Genomic DNA, 17,640 nt, shown 5'->3' on the forward strand with positions numbered 1-17,640 from the left:
TTTTCACTTGTATTTATAGACCCACCAGAACCTCCAAACAATCCTCCTGAAGTACTTGATGTGACTAAAAGTTCTGTTAGTTTGTCCTGGTCCCGACCTAAAGATGATGGTGGCTCTCGAGTCACCGGCTACTACATTGAACGCAAGGAGACATCCACTGACAAGTGGGTTAGACACAACAAAACCCAGATAACCACCACGATGTACACTGTCACTGGCCTCGTTCCTGATGCCGAATATCAATTCCGTATCATTGCACAGAATGATGTTGGCCTTAGTGAGACCAGCCCTGCTTCTGAACCGGTTGTTTGTAAAGATCCCTTCGGTGAGTAAAGTGTTCCCAAAAGGGATAAAAGCCAGTGAAGCAAGCCAGGTTTTTGCCTTCGCCCTTTTTCCACCAGTAAATCTAATTCTTTTCTCAATGATCTTAAATATTTCAGACAAGCCAAGCCAACCAGGAGAACTTGAGATTCTTTCCATATCCAAAGACAGTGTCACTCTCCAGTGGGAGAAACCTGAATGTGACGGTGGCAAAGAAATCCTTGGATACTGGGTTGAGTATAGGCAGTCTGGAGACAGTGCTTGGAAAAAGAGCAACAAGGAGCGGATCAAGGACAGGCAGTTCACCATCGGGGGTTTACTAGAAGCTACTGAGTACGAGTTCAGGGTCTTCGCCGAGAATGAAACTGGGCTTAGCCGACCCCGGAGAACAGCTATGTCTGTAAAGACTAAACTAACATGTAAGTAGCCTAAGCTCTCTGTTAGAAACAAAACCTGTTAAAACTAACTCTTTGTCTATTCCAAGTTAAACTGACAAGCTTTATTGGAGTTAAATCAAGCACTTTGATATGTACACAAGGAATGGCTGATAAACCTGATCAGAAGCCACCCCGAACACAATATACCAGCAGATTAGGGACATTGAACTAAGCATTTTTCTGCAACAGTTTCTCCCTCTGATACAATAAGATTTTTGGTTTTGTTACCTCTTAGCCAGATTTGGAAGGCTAACAAGCATACATCCATCCTATAAGCTTATCCCAATAATTCTTATTCCCTCCAAACCTCATGATACATCTTAATGTCATCCCAACCAGAAAAAGAAAAGTCACAATGCAATACAGTGGGATGATGTGCTAACTTACCATTTTCTATCTTACCCTAGAAAAATAACTTAAAGGACTCTTTGGTGTACATCTTAGCATCTACTAAAGTGTTAAGCAATAGGCTATCCACTGCTGATATACATGAACAGATCAAAGATTGAGTAGTAACAATTCATTTAACATGCTCTCTCATCACGTGCAGCTGGAGAAGCCCCGGGAGTACGAAAAGAAATGGCTGATGTGACCACCAAATTAGGTGAAGCTGCTCAACTCTCATGCCAGATAGTTGGAAGGCCCCTCCCCGACATTAAATGGTACCGGTTTGGTAAAGAGCTCATACAAAGCCGGAAGTACAAAATGTCTTCAGACGGGCGCACACATACTCTGACAGTAATGACGGAGGAACAAGAAGATGAAGGTGTTTACACATGTGTAGCTACAAATGAAGTTGGAGAAGTAGAAACCAGCAGTAAGCTGCTTCTGCAAGCAGCACCACAATTCCACCCTGGTTACCCACTGAAAGAGAAGTATTATGGTGCTGTGGGTTCTACTCTTCGTCTCCATGTTATGTACATTGGTCGCCCAGTACCAGCCATGACTTGGTTCCATGGCCAGAAACTTCTGCAAAACTCAGAAAACATCACTATTGAAAACACTGAGCACTATACTCACCTTGTCATGAAGAACGTCCAACGTAAGACTCATGCTGGGAAATACAAGGTTCAGCTCAGCAATGCCTTTGGGACAGTTGATGCCATGCTGGATGTGGAAATACAAGGTATTTTGCTTTTGCTTTTGGTAACATTCTTTCCAAAGATACTAAGAAACAGGTTGTGAGACTCACTACAATGTATCTTCTCTCAACAGATAAACCAGACAAACCTACAGGCCCAATTGTGATTGAAGCACTACTGAAGAATTCTGTGGTGATCAGCTGGAACCCACCTGCTGATGATGGTGGCTCCTGGATCACCAATTATGTAGTGGAGAAATGTGAGGCCAAGGAAGGTGCTGAATGGCAATTGGTGTCTTCAGCCATCTCAGTGACAACCTGTAGAATTGTGAACCTCACAGAAAATGCCGGCTATTATTTCCGGGTCTCAGCACAGAACACCTTTGGGATCAGTGAGCCACTAGAGGTCTCCTCCATTGTGATCATCAAGAGTCCATTTGGTAAGCACAACCTGGTCTCTAGATACATGGTAAAAGTTCGTCCCCATTAAATTCTTTTGAGCAGAAGTAATTGTTTGAGAGGAAATGGAAGACCCAGATAAAGTATAATGGTTTTCTCTCACTGTAATTGACTATTTCTATATCTCAAAGGGAGATGTGCATATCCCATCCCCTTCTTTGTAGTTGCACAGAACTTTGGGTAATTGTTTATTTAAAATGGGATTCACAAAAAGAAAAAGCTTGTTTTAAACATGACAAATCTTTTTTATTTTTTAATAGAAAAGCCAGGTGTTCCTGGTAGACCAACCATCACGGCTGTCACAAAAGATTCTTGTGTTGTGGCTTGGAAGCCCCCTGCGAGTGATGGAGGTGCAAAGATCAGAAATTACTACCTTGAGAAGCGTGAGAAGAGGCAAAACAAGTGGATTGCTGTGACAACAGAAGAAATTCGAGAAACTGTCTTCTCCGTGCAAAACCTTATTGAAGGTCTCGAATATGAGTTCCGTGTAAAATGTGAAAACCTAGGTGGAGAAAGTGAATGGAGTGAAATATCAGAACCTATCACTCCAAAATCCGATGTCCCCATTCAGGCTCCACACTTCAAGGAGGAGCTGAGAAACCTGAATGTGCGTTATCAGAGCAATGCCACTTTGGTCTGCAAGGTGACCGGTCATCCAAAGCCTATTGTGAAATGGTACAGACAAGGCAAAGAAATCATCGCAGATGGACTCAAGTACAGAATTCAAGAATTCAAGGGTGGTTACCACCAGCTCATCATTGCAAGCGTCACTGATGATGATGCCACAGTTTACCAAGTCAGAGCCACCAACCAAGGGGGATCCGTGTCTGGCACTGCCTCCTTGGAAGTGGAAGGTAAAAACAAACCCATGAACATCAGTCTGGTGTTAGACAAGCTATTGTTAATTTGTGGGGCTAAGTATTATGAAGTCTTGCTAAATCATGTTCTTTTCTCTTGAAATAGTTCCAGCTAAGATACACTTGCCCAAAACTCTTGAAGGCATGGGAGCAGTTCATGCTCTCCGAGGGGAAGTGATCAGCATCAAGATCCCCTTCAGTGGCAAACCAGATCCCGTGATCACATGGCAGAAAGGACAAGATCTCATTGATAATAATGGCCACTACCAAGTGATTGTCACAAGATCCTTCACATCTCTTGTCTTCCCCAATGGAGTGGAGAGAAAAGATGCCGGCTTCTATGTCGTCTGCGCTAAAAACAGATTTGGAATTGATCAAAAGACCGTTGAACTGGATGTGGCTGATGTCCCTGACCCGCCCAGAGGCGTCAAAGTTAGCGATGTCTCACGAGATTCTGTCAATTTAACTTGGACAGAGCCAGCTTCTGATGGTGGCAGCAAAGTCACCAACTACATTGTTGAAAAATGTGCCACTACTGCAGAAAGATGGCTCCGTGTGGGACAAGCCCGAGAAACACGTTATACTGTGATCAACTTATTTGGGAAAACAAGTTATCAGTTCCGAGTAATAGCTGAAAATAAGTTTGGCCTGAGCAAGCCTTCAGAGCCCTCTGAACCAACTGTTACCAAAGAAGATAAGGCCAGAGCTATGAATTATGATGATGAGGTGGATGAAACCCGGGAAGTCACCACAACTAAAGCATCACACTCTAAAACTAAGGAACTCTATGATAAATACATGATAGCTGAAGATCTTGGACGTGGTGAGTTTGGAATTGTCCACCGATGCGTTGAAACATCCTCAAAGAAGACATTCATGGCCAAATTTGTTAAAGTCAAAGGGACTGATCAGGTTTTGGTCAAGAAAGAGATTTCCATTCTGAACATCGCTAGGCACAGAAACATCTTATACCTCCACGAATCATTTGAAAGCATGGAAGAACTGGTTATGATCTTTGAATTTATATCGGGACTTGACATATTTGAACGCATCAACACAAGCGCCTTTGAACTTAATGAGAGAGAAATTGTCAGCTATGTTCGCCAAGTCTGCGAAGCACTGGAGTTCTTACACAGTCATAATATTGGCAACTTTGACATTCGGCCAGAAAATATCATTTACCAGACAAGAAAGAACTCCACTATAAAAATAATAGAATTTGGCCAAGCACGTCAGCTGAAGCCAGGAGACAACTTCAGGCTTCTGTTCACTGCCCCTGAGTACTATGGCCCTGAAGTCCACCAGCATGATGTTGTCAGCACTGCCACAGACATGTGGTCCCTTGGTACACTGGTGTATGTGCTGCTGAGTGGAATCAATCCATTTTTGGCTGAAACTAACCAACAGATGATTGAGAACATCATGAATGCTGAATATACTTTTGATGAAGAAGCATTCAAAGAAGTTAGCCTTGAAGCCATGGATTTTGTTGACAGGCTATTAGTAAAAGAGAGAAAATCTCGCATGACAGCATCTGAGGCATTGCAGCACCCATGGCTCAAGCAAAGGATAGAGAGAGTCAGCACTAAAGTCATCAGAACATTGAAACACCGGCGTTACTACCATACCTTAATAAAGAAAGACCTCAATATGGTTGTATCAGCAGCCCGGATCTCCTGTGGTGGGGCAATTCGATCTCAGAGGGGTGTAAGTGTGGCTAAAGTTAAAGTAGCCTCCATTGAAATTGGCCCAGTCTCTGGACAGATAATGCATGCCATTGGTGAAGAAGGGGGATATGTCAAGTATGTATGCAAAATCGAAAATTACGATCAGTCTACCCAGGTGACCTGGTACTTTGGTGTGAGACAGCTGGAAAACAGTGAGAAATATGAAATTACCTATGAAGATGGAGTGGCCACCATGTACGTCAAAGACATAACTAAATTTGATGACGGTACCTACAGATGCAAAGTTGTCAATGACTATGGAGAAGACAGCTCTTATGCAGAACTGTTCGTTAAAGGTGTGAGGGAAGTTTATGACTACTACTGCCGTAGAACCAAGAGAGTCAAACGCAGAACGGATGCGATGCGGCTCCTTGAAAGGCCACCAGAATTTACCCTGCCTCTCTATAATAAGACAGCATATGTGGGTGAAAATGTCCGATTTGGAGTAACTATAACTGTCCACCCAGAACCTCGTGTGACGTGGTATAAATCAGGTCAGAAAATCAAGCCAGGTGATGATGAAAAGAAATACACATTCGAGTCTGACAAGGGTCTTTACCAATTAACAATCAATAGTGTAACCACAGATGATGACGCTGAATACACTGTCGTGGCAAGGAACAAATATGGAGAAGACAGCTGTAAAGCAAAGCTGACAGTGACTCTACATCCACCCCCAACAGACACTACCCTCAGACCCATGTTCAAGCGGCTACTTGCAAATGCTGAGTGCCATGAAGGCCAAAGTGTCTGCTTTGAGATTAGAGTGTCTGGCATCCCTGCACCAACATTAAAATGGGAGAAAGATGGTCAGCCGCTATCCCTTGGGCCCCACATCGAAATTGTCCATGAAGGCTTAGATTATTATGCCTTGCACATAAGGGACACTTTGCCTGAAGATACAGGTTATTACAGAGTCACAGCCACAAACACAGCTGGATCCACCAGCTGCCAGGCTCACTTACAAGTAGAACGGTTGCGATATGTCAAGCAAGAATTCCAGAGTAAGGAGGAACGTGAGCGACACGTCCAAAAACAGATCGACAAAACACTGAGGATGGCTGAGATTCTTTCTGGAACCGAAACTGTGCCACTGACTCCAGTAGCCCAAGAGGCTCTGAGAGAAGCCGCCATTCTTTACAAACCAGCTGTGAGCACCAAGACTGTCAAAGGAGAATACCGACTTCAAACAGAGGAAAAGAAAGAGGAGAGAAAACTCCGCATGCCTTATGAAATCCCAGAGCCCCGCAGGCACAAACAAGCCACAGTAGAAGAAGACCAGCGCATCAAGCAGTTCGTGCCCATGTCTGACATGAAGTGGTATAAGAAGGTCCGGGATCAATACGAAATGCCTGGGAAACTTGACAGGGTTGTCCAGAAAAGACCCAAGCGCATCCGCCTTTCAAGATGGGAACAGTTCTATGTGATGCCTCTTCCCCGAATTACAGATCAATACCGACCTAAATGGCGGATCCCCAAACTGTCCCAAGATGATCTGGAAATGGTGAGGCCAGCCCGCCGGCGTACCCCTTCTCCTGATTATGATGTTTATTACTACAGACGTAGGAGACGCTCTCTGGGTGACATCTCAGATGAGGAACTGCTCCTTCCCATTGATGACTACCTGGCAATGAAAAGAACAGAGGAAGAGAGGCTGCGTCTTGAAGAAGAACTTGAGTTGGGCTTTTCAGCTTCACCCCCCAGCCGAAGCCCTCCTCGCTTTGAGCTTTCTAGCCTGAGGTATTCTTCTCCACCAGCTCATGTCAAGGAGGAGGACAGGAGAAGAGACTTCAGATATTCCACCTATCACATCCCTACAAAGGAGGAAACCAGCACAAGTTATGCAGAGCTTCGGGAACGGCACGCCCAGGCCTCATACAGGCAGCCCAAGCTACGGCAAAGGATCATGGCTGAGAAAGAAGATGAGGAGTTGCTACGGCCAGTGACAACCACCCAGCGTCTCTCAGAATACAAAAGTGAGCTTGACCACATGTCAAAGAAAGAAAAGTCTACAAAGAAATCAAAGCGACAGAGACAAGTGACAGAAATAACAGAAATTGAAGAGGAATACGAAATCTCAAGACGGGCTCAAAGGGAATCTTCGTCCTCTGTGTCCAGACTACTGAGACGCCGGCGCTCCCTGTCTCCAACATACATCGAGTTAATGAGACCAGTGTCCGAGCTGATCCGATCCCATCCACAACCTGCTGAGGAATATGAAGAAGACATAGAAAGAAGATCCCCCACTCCAGAGAGAACCCGCCCACGTTCTCCCAGCCCTGTGTCTAGCGAGCGATCCCTCTCAAGATTTGAGAGGTCTGCAAGATTTGATATCTTTTCCAGGTATGAGTCCATGAAAGCTGCCTTAAAGACTCAGAAGACATCAGAAAGGAAGTACGAAGTTTTGAGTCAGCAGCCTTTCACACTTGACCACGCCCCTCGGATCACATTGCGGATGCGTTCCCATAGGGTGCCATGTGGCCAAAATACACGCTTCATCTTAAACGTCCAGTCTAAGCCAACTGCTGAAGTTAAATGGTACCACAATGGTGTTGAACTCCAAGAAAACAGTAAGATTCATTACACCAATACAAGTGGGGTCCTGACCTTGGAAATTCTGGACTGTCAAACAGAGGACAGTGGAACCTATCGTGCTGTGTGCACCAACTACAAAGGTGAGGCATCTGACTACGCAACCCTGGACGTCACTGGGGGAGATTATACCACCTATGCATCCCGGCGCAGAGATGAGGAGGTCCCCAAGTCAGTGTTCCCTGAACTGACAAAAACAGAAGCATATGCAGTTTCGTCATTTAAGAGGACATCTGAGATGGAAGCTGCTTCTTCGGTCAGGGAAGTGAAGTCACAAATGACAGAGACAAGGGAAAGTATCTCATCCTATGAGCATTATGCATCCGCAGAAATGAAAAGTGCTGCATCTGAGCAAAAGTCACTGGAAGAAAAATCCACAGTGAGAAAGATTAAGACAACACTGGCGGCAAGAATTTTAACAAAGCCACGGTCTGTAACTGTCTATGAAGGTGAGCCTGCAAGGTTTTCTTGTGATACAGACGGGGAACCAGTTCCAGCTGTGACCTGGCTGCGTGGAGAACAAGTGATAAGCACTTCTCCACGCCACCAAGTGACCACCACCAAGTACAAATCAACCTTTGAGATCTCTTCGGTGCAGGCTTCCGATGAGGGCAGCTACAGTGTGGTGGTAGAAAACCCCGATGGAAGGCAAGAGGCACAGTTCACCTTGACCATACAAAAGGCCAGGGTTGCTGAAAAGACTGTGACGTCGCCACCCAGAGTCAAATCCCCAGAGACAGCGAAGTCTCCCAAAAGAGTCAAATCTCCAGAACCAGTGACTGCTCACCCAAAAGCCGTGTCACCCACTGAGACAAAGCCAACACCAGCAGAGAAGGCCCAACAGCTCCCAGTTCCGGCCCCACCAAAGATAACTCAGTCCCTGAAAGTGGAAGCTTCTAAAGATATTGCAAAGCTGACCTGTGCAGTCGAAAGTAGTGCACTGTGTGCAAAAGAGGTCACCTGGTACAAAGACGGCAAGAAACTCAAGGAAAATGGACATTTTCAGTTTCACTACTCAGCAGACGGTACCTACGAACTCAAAATTCATAACCTTAGCGAATCTGATTGTGGAGAATATGTTTGTGAGGTCTCTGGTGAAGGAGGAACTTCCAAAACCAGCTTCCAGTTTACTGGACAATCCTTCAAGAGCATTCATGAGAAGGTGTCATCAAGCATATCAGAAACTAAGAAAGCCACTCAGAAAACTGCTGAGTTGACAGAAGCCAAGAAACCAGCTCAGAAAACTGCTGAGTCGGCAGAAGCCAAGAAACCAGCTCAGAAAACTGCTGAATCGACAGAAGCCAAGAAACCAGCTCAGAAAACTGCTGAGTCGGCAGAAGCCAAGAAACCAGCTCAGAAAACTGCTGAGTCGGCAGAAGCCAAGAAGCAGGAACCAAAAGCTCCTGAATCAATTTCCTCAAAGCCAGTAATTGTTACTGGGCTGCAGGATATATCAATTTTTTCAGACAGTGTTGCTAAATTTACAGTTAAAGTTACTGGAGAGCCCCAGCCAACTGTCACCTGGACAAAGGATGGAAAGGTAACCAGTTCTAAAATGTCCTCTAACTGTTTTTCTAGAAAAATCTAATGTCTCTCCACTCATCCCCAACCCCAAAGGAAAGCTGCAGTTTAAGGCATGCTTTAAAACTCTGAACACTTGCTTTCCACAGGCTATCGCACATGGAGGTAAATACAAACTATCTAAAGACAAAGAAGTTTTCATCTTAGAGATCCTCAAGACTGAGACTTCTGATGGCGGTCTCTATGCCTGTACTGTAACAAATTCAGCTGGATCTGTGTCCTCCAGCTGCAAGCTAACAGTAACAGGTAGGTGGAGTTTTGTTCTTAACTAATGTTTCCTAGAGAACACGTGTGTCTAACACACGACACACACCAGTCTAAGACACATTCAAATCTAGCAACACAGATTTACAGCCAACATATGCCTCTGTATTAGCATGAAAGATGTGAATGATTACATGTGCTGATATATAAGATTTCACAGACCTTACAATCTGTGTTCAGGGATATTTAAGATTAAAGTCAAGCAGGTCTAGGGCCTCTGGCCTATAATCATTACACTGGGTTAGGGCAGGAGGGTAAGGAATTAAAAGTCAGCCTCAGTTATATAATGAATCTGAAGTTAGCCTAGGCTATATATAGATAAAATAACTAAAATTGAGTGAATATATAAAATGTGAGTTGCTCTCTAACTTTGATGTTTGCCATTTTCCAAGGAGCACAAAGTTGACAAATGGGCTACACTCATATCCCAGTTAAGATTAGAGTGTCTTTCAAAAGATACTTTTTCAGTTGCTCAAAATCTCCAAAGTCCACACATCTAAGCCTTTGCCTACCCTGTTCAAGATGTGTTCCCTCAAGTCATAAGAATCAATTTCAACTTAGTCTAGTTAAAAAACAAAACAAAACAAACAAACAAACAAAAAAAAATCACTGCACCAATCTCAAAATTGTATGACAATTTCCTACAGTTGGAACTGAGGCAGAATTAGTGTTACCACATAACATACAGAAATTGACGTTTGCTTTTTATTCTGAATCACACAGTAGAATCTACAAAAGTAGAGAGGGAGGTCACTTTCCAATTAAAGTCTACTTACAGAGGTTTCTTTCTTGCTTGCTTCCTTCTTCTTTGTAGCTGTAAAAGACACCGAGGCACAGAAAGTATCTACTCAGAAGACCTCTGAAGTTGCATCTCAGAAGAAAGCAAGTGTCCAAGAGGAAATTTCTCAAAAATCTCTAACTTCTGAAGAAATCAAGATGTCAGAGGTAAAATCTCACGAGAAGTTAGCAATCAAGGAGGAAGCATCCAAAGTTCTGATTTCTGAGGAGGTCAAGAAATCTGCAGCAGCCTCCCTAGAAAAATCCATTGTCCATGAAGAAGTCACCAAAACCTCACAGGCATCAGAAGATGTCAAAACTCATTCTGAGATCAAAGCCTTGTCTACTCAGATGAGCATAACTGATGGCCAAAGAGTCACTGTGAAAGCCAACATGGCTGGTGCCACCGATGTGAAATGGATACTGAATGGCATTGAGCTTACTAACTCAGAGGAATACAGATACGGAGTGTCTGGCAGTGACCAAACCCTCACCATCAAGCATGCCAGTCACAGAGATGAAGGAATCCTTACCTGCATAGGCAAAACCAGTCAGGGAATCGTCAAGTGTCAGTATGACTTGACCCTGAGCAAAGAACTCTCAGATGCTCCAGCCTTCATCTCACAACCCAGATCTCAAAATGTTAACGAAGGACAAAATGTTCTCTTTTCTTGTGAGATCAGTGGGGAGCCGTCCCCTGAAATTGAGTGGTTTAAAAACAACCTGCCGGTAAGTTTAAGTTATGAACATATATTGAAGAAAACTTAAAATATCATGTCTCCACCTAAAGATTTCCATGCTGTTTTCTTCCTCTTTAAGATTTCCATTTCTTCAAATGTCAGCGTGAGTCGTTCCAGAAATGTGTACACTCTTGAAATCCGAGATGCATCTGTAAGTGACAGCGGAAAGTACACAATTAAGGCCAAAAATTTCCGAGGCCAATGTTCAGCCACAGCTTCTCTAACAGTCCTTCGTAAGTACATCTTTGCCATTTTCCTTAAGACCTCAAGTGAGTGAAGTGAGGGTTACTTGTGTTTTAAGCATGGAAAATTCTCAAAAGACCTTGTAAAAGTCCACGGGTAAGAGAGGGTGGCACCTTGTGTGAATTCATTCTCATGATCCCTTTCTCTACACAGGAATTTAGATAAGTTAAATTTTGGAAAGCTACCAAGAGTCCTGTAAAACTTTCCAGACTGTCATGTGTTAATTACCTTATATATGGTTAATCATTTTTCTCCTAGTGATTTCTAGCACCTGCATGTATTGTTAGAAATTTAAGGACCATTTCTTGGAGCCATTGAGCTAGCTCTTGACAAATGTATGTATACATGTATTTGCTTATGCTTCAACAGCAAATTGTTTGGATTGTGTTTCCATGTGTGTAAGTTTTCATTCCTGTTAAGTCAGTGTCAGATGTCACCAAATAACCAGATGTCTTTGATGTCCCCTGTGTATCTGCTATGCTCCACAGCTCTAGTTGAAGAACCATCCAGAGAGGTAGTATTGAAAACAAGTGGTGACACGAGCTTGCAAGGAAGCTTCTCGTCTCAGTCAGTCCAAATGTCTGCCTCTAAGCAAGAGGCATCCTTCAGCAGCTTCAGCAGCAGCTCTAGCAGCATGACTGAAATGAAGTTTGCAAGCATGTCTGCTCAAAGCATGTCCTCCATGCAAGAGTCCTTTGTAGAAATGAGTTCCAGCAGTTTTATGGGGAAATCTAGTGTGACACAACTGGAAAGCTCAACCAGTAGAATGCTGAAAGCAGGCGGAAGAGGTGAGCAATACAATCCCTGGTAGAGGGAGCTAAGCCACATAGCACAATATAGTTTTAGAGCAGTGATTCTCAACCTTCCTAATGCGGCAACCCTTTGATACAGTCTTTCATGTTTTGGTGCCCCCAACCATAAAATATTTTTGTTGCTATTTTGTAACTATAATTCTTCTACTATTACAAACCTTAATGTAAATATTTTTAGAGATACAAGTTTGCCAGTGGGGTCATGACCTACAGGTTGAGAACCACAATTTTGGTGCCAAAAATTCAATAGAAAGTGAAGAGGATTTCTTGTTTTGGTGATCCTAAAACTTTTTTTTCTGTTGCTGTTCCATAAAGGAATTCCACCTAAAATTGAGGCTCTCCCATCTGATATCAGCATCGATGAAGGCAAAGTTCTAACAGTAGCCTGTGCTTTTACTGGGGAACCTACTCCGGAAATAACATGGTCCTGTCGTGGAAGGGAGATCCAAAACCAAGAACAGCAAGGAAGATTCCACATTGAAAACACAGACGACCTGACAACCCTGATCATCATGGACGTACAAAAACAAGATGGTGGACTTTATACTCTGCACTTAGGGAATGAATTTGGATCTGACTCTGCCACTGTGAATATTAATATCCGCTCTATGTAAGAGGGCCTGGGGGCTCTTATACTCTACACTCATAATCTTTCACAAATGATTCACATGGACTGATCTTTCTGGCCTGTAAATATTTTTAAGTAGTTTTGTATCCATCTAAATGAGTCACAGTTCCAAAACTATGCATTTCAATCCTTTCATACTTGTTGACCTGAGAATATTTGCTAATGACATGTACATACTGTATACAGCCGGATTCACGGTTATAAAGTTTTGTACCATTTATTTTATGACATTTTACACTGTAACTTTTGAAACTAACCATTGGTAGGAGAAAGTTTCTTATGGATTCTGGAACGAATACCCTGCCAATACTTAATCAATCTTTGTGCCTCAACATACTGTTGATGTCTAAGTATGCCTCAGTGGGTTGAGAAATTCCCCACTGAAGATGTCCTATCCACCTAAAAGAGGATGCTGCTGTGCATGTCCCTGACATGCGCACTGATACTTACTGAATCAGAAATGTAAGGCATTGGTGATGTTTGCATCTACCCTCCTGTAAGCAGCACTTCAACGTCTTACATTTTCTCTGATGATGTCACACTTAAAATTATCATGACAAGTATTACCAGAGCAAAGTGTAACGGCCAACACTTTGCTCGATCACTTCACACTGTCTCTGATATAAGGAGTACCTGGGTAGCTTGGAAAAAGTACCATCTCCTGGCCATCCCCTCATTTAACCAAGCTATTCAAGTATTCCTATGCCAGAGCAGTGCCAACTCCTGGGGGTCCTGGGTGCAGCTAATGCCTCGTGTGGTAGTTCTAAATTTAAATTACACCTGAAACTGGGCAACTAAGCAATGAGCCACAGCAAAATAATAACAACAAATGAAGCTGTCGTTAAAAACAACACTACTACCAACTGCCCACAAAAAAAAAAAAAAAAAAAAAAATTATCAATTTGATGTAGTCCTCATGCCAGTATAATTGGTAGTTATAAATGTTGGACCTCCTTGAGATAAAGAAAAAAAAATAAAGCAAGCTATCTGCACCTCAAAATGTGTGGTTGGTTGTTTTCTGTGCACTTCTGGAGAGGGAACTGTAGCGTCCACACAATGTAGATTACCATAGATAGGATAAGAAACTGCAAGTTCCAAATAGCCTATGTTAAAAACTTACCCAAACAAATGCTTAAATTGCTACATTGGATGAATTTAACAATTTTCTTTTAAAAGCCTAGATACAATTCTCAGAATAAATTTATTCTGAATGTTTGTCTTCTAAAATTACCAAGAAAAATAGCTGCATGGGAAACTACTATAGCTGCATGGGAAACTACTATAGCTACAGAGCAAATAACAGGTTTGGGGACTAGAGATCTTAAGTAGTGCAATTAGTTCTCCTGGCCTTTTAAAAACAACTGATAGCATGGGAGAGATATCTCGGAAGTTAAGAGCACTGACTGCTCTTCCAGAGACCCAGAGTTCAATTCTCAACACCCACAAAGTGGTTCACAACCGTCTATAGCTCCAGTTCCAGAGAATCTGACACTCGCTTTGGGCATCAAGCATGCATGCGGTGCACATACACACATTTAAGCAGGGCAACCATTCCCAGAAGATAAAATAATTTTTAAAAAATGCAGCATCAACAGTACCCCAACCTGATCTCACAGGGAGCACAACTCCACCTGATCTCACAGGGAGCACACCACAACATGATCTCACAGGGAGTATAATGCCCCTAAGATGCTTCAAGGATGCCCCTTTGTGTACCCTTTAAGCCAGTCAGCAGCTATAATCACAAGGACTTGGAAAGGGACAACAGGTAGCAAAAGAGGGTGAGCAGGTGAAAAAGTTCCTGTTGAACAGGGTGGTTTTCTGTTTCCTGGGGCAGCTAAACAGTCAACACTCAAGAAGCTTCAAGTGAGGGATATCCCACATATCCTGTAGAAGTTGGAGAGAACCAATAGCATTAGTTGCACATCTCACCTTAGATAACAGCTTGTACTTCAAAATGAGAGAGAGATGGGGCAGGAAAGATAACTCAGCCAGTAGAGAGAAATCAGACAAACATTAGAACGTGAATTTGTTCCTCATTTAAGAAAAAATTTGTGATCCTAGTGTTGGGAAGGGGAAGACAAGAAGGTTCTTAGGGCCTGTGTCCAGTCAACCCAGTCTAGTCAGAGTGCCCTGGGCCAATAAGAGATCCTTCCTCCAGGTAGCACCTGAGGAAATGACACCTAAGATTGTGCTCTGGCCTCCACAGGCAACTTTCACCCTCACTCATGTGGGAACAGGATAGAAAGGGTGATTACCTGAGGATAACTCGGGCATTGATGTGCAGGCAATGTCCTTGTTGTCAGCAAGAGTCTATGATGATTGAATCTACCTTGTCAGCTTCCAGGTCTTAGTGGTGCCTGGGGAGGGGAGGGTAACACCCTCTTTCAAGAGAAGGAGGTGTGTACTAAAGCCAAGGCCTGAGTTGCCCCATCCTCAGTGGAAATTCCTGGCTGACCCACTAGACACATCTGATGGGTACACGAGGGGACCACACTGGGAGACAGAGGTGGAACTCTGTCCCTGCTCCTGACACCTACCACGTTCCCCCTAGCTCCTCTGAAATAAGTACCTCCAATGGAGGTAGATGGTATTGCTGCTGCTACCCCCCTCCCGCCTTTAATAAGCTGGGAAATGGTCCCTGGTTCCGTAAGGCCATTGCTTCATCTCCAAATCAGACTAACGTTCCTCTCCCCATTCCTATCAACAGGGGGCAACAAAGGAGGGGTGTGCATGGTTCTCCCAGATTCCAACCTATCCAACCCACCAAACTTACTGGCTGTCAACACTACCATCCTGCCCTTTCTTTCCTTTATTTCTCCCTATTTTATAACCCACCCCCAGGTTACACAATAAACAGAGTATGTTGAAATTATATATCTGCATTCAAGATGTGTGAGGTGACCTGCACGCTAACTTCAAATCTAGATCTATTTACTAATTTGTATGAGTTAGAGCTAGTTATTGAACTTCACCAATCCTTGGTGTTCTCGTCCATAAGATGGGAACACCTCTCCAATACTGTTGGGAGCATTAGGCATGTTATTACATGTGAAGTTCATACAGCAGTGCTTAGCATAGCACCCAAGATATACTAGCAATAGTTCTTAGGGGTCACCATGGAGGAGAGGGAACCTACCCTAGGTCTCACTGATGTTCACCAAATTGGTTTGCTGGGGCAGTTGCAAACAAGTACCAGTGAGTGGCTTGCACAAGAGAAATAAAACTCAGTTCTGGAGACTAGAAATCTAAAATTACGTGTGTGCAGGGTTGTTCCTGACAGCTGTGAAGGCAGCACCTTCTCCAGGACTCTCAGCTCATGAATGAATGTCTGTCTCCCAGTTTTTTCCCATTAGGGTGTCAGCTATGCTGGATTAGGATCCATCTTAACCACTATCTCCCCAAAGACCCTGTCTCAAATAAGATCACATCCTGAGGTCCTGGAGGTTAAGAACCCAACATACCTTTTGCAGAAAAGTCAAAATTCAACTTGTAACACAGAAATGACTGACACACATGCAGTTTCATAAGAACATTTTGATGGGATTTTTCAAAATACGGGTTTCCTCTGTCCAGAAACACTTGGCAATAGGGAAGCAGATAACCAGAAATGGTCAGTTTAAAAAACAAAAAAAAAGCTGCATTTCCATGGTAACTAAACCCATTAAGAATGTTTTGAGACTATGCTCCAGGAAGATAAAGGAAATATTAGCACCAAATATAATTTTAAGAAAACTGGCAAAGTCTGTTGAGGAATATTTTATCACACTGTGTGAAAATGTGTCATTGTTTTAACTTACCTGCCTAAGGTACCTGATCGGTTTAAGAAAGAGCTGAATGGCCAATAGCTAGGAGAGAATAGATGGGACTTCTAAGGAGAGAGAGAAACTGGAGAGGAATCTAGGCTCCTAGGGAGATGTACATCATCAAGACACTGAGACATACAAGATGGAGAGGTAAAAAGCCACATGGCAGAATGTAGACTAGGAGAAACAGGTTAATTTAAGTTATAAGAGCTAGTTGGTAACAAACTAAAGACCAAGCTTTCATAATTAATAATAGGTCTCTGTGTCATTATTTGGAGGCTGGTGGTCCAAGAGAGTTCGACAAGAAAGACCAACTACTAAAGTCCAGTTTCCTTACATCAGGAGAGTGGTCTGCTGGGTAAACAGGACACTGGCTATAGGACAGTCCAGAAATCTGCATCACAAAGCAGATCACAAAGGCTGGGTTTTACGTCTTTGAGTGTACCTGAGTATTTCCTGTTCCACAGGATGTCTGTAAACAAATTCCTACATGATTCATCCTGAAACATTACTCTGAAATCCCTACGAGGGCCCTGGTGTTTTGAATTCCCTTTCCCTATGCAGTTGGAAAATGTGCCTTGTGTAAGGCCCCTCCCGAACCATGAGTTCAGGAACCAATGGGGCCTTAAGGACTAAGGTTTCTTGCTAGGGATGTAGTAGGTATAAATTCTTTAAGACAAAGGGATTTCCAAGGGAGCCTTGGTACTAAACAACCTTAGAGGACCACAGGGTCAGAACACTTCCCTAAAACTGATGCACATGACAGAAATTAGCTTCTGCCAGCTCAAAAAACACCATAATTTGCCTGGAGTTTGTGGTCAGGTGAAGAATAAAGGTGCTACTAGTTGCCCAATCCACTGAGAAACTTGATCCGCATCCATGATGAGAGCCAGCTATTCCCCTCCCCCATCCGACACTTCCCTACGTAGTACAACTCAAGTCGGAGGAAGACATGAGCAGACTCATCTGGCTAACGAGTACACAGGAAACCTAACTGTCAGTATAAACAAGGTCCACGCACGGAGAACTCAGTCAATGGCGGTACCCACAGAAGAGAAGGCAGACAGCAGAAGAACACGGGAATCCAGTGTCTATAACTAACATTTCTGTTGCGGTTTGCTGTGACCAAAACCAATTTAGGGCAAGAAAAGATGTTTCACTTACAGTTCCGGATCCCAATCCATCCCGCGAAGCCAGTGCAGGAACTCAAGGAAGGAACTGAGGCAGACTGCAGGGCGGCTTCAGAGGCTTTCTCAAACAACCCAGGACCACCTGCCTAAGGGTGGCTCCACACGCTGTGAGCTGGGCCCTCCCA

At 43.5% G+C, this 17,640-nt stretch overlaps 1 protein-coding gene across 1 annotated transcript in view; it reads left to right on the top strand.

The window, feature by feature from the left end:
* Nucleotides 1–13,519, top strand: part of Ttn (titin) — a 271,496-nt gene extending 257,977 nt beyond the window's left edge. The window contains exons 306-316 of the mRNA XM_051184409.1: nucleotides 20–325; nucleotides 441–740; nucleotides 1,309–1,884; nucleotides 1,974–2,279; nucleotides 2,559–3,152; nucleotides 3,262–9,014; nucleotides 9,145–9,301; nucleotides 10,134–10,825; nucleotides 10,916–11,069; nucleotides 11,568–11,867; nucleotides 12,207–13,519. Coding sequence (XP_051040366.1) covers nucleotides 20–325; nucleotides 441–740; nucleotides 1,309–1,884; nucleotides 1,974–2,279; nucleotides 2,559–3,152; nucleotides 3,262–9,014; nucleotides 9,145–9,301; nucleotides 10,134–10,825; nucleotides 10,916–11,069; nucleotides 11,568–11,867; nucleotides 12,207–12,505 — 9,437 coding nt within the window. The 3' untranslated portion in view covers nucleotides 12,506–13,519. The remainder of the gene's footprint in view (nucleotides 1–19; nucleotides 326–440; nucleotides 741–1,308; nucleotides 1,885–1,973; nucleotides 2,280–2,558; nucleotides 3,153–3,261; nucleotides 9,015–9,144; nucleotides 9,302–10,133; nucleotides 10,826–10,915; nucleotides 11,070–11,567; nucleotides 11,868–12,206) is intronic.
* Nucleotides 13,520–17,640: the final 4,121 nt, after the last annotated feature.

This window comes from Phodopus roborovskii, unplaced genomic scaffold, assembly GCF_943737965.1.
Source record: "Phodopus roborovskii unplaced genomic scaffold, PHOROB, whole genome shotgun sequence".
NCBI classification, from domain to species: Eukaryota; Metazoa; Chordata; class Mammalia; order Rodentia; family Cricetidae; genus Phodopus; species Phodopus roborovskii.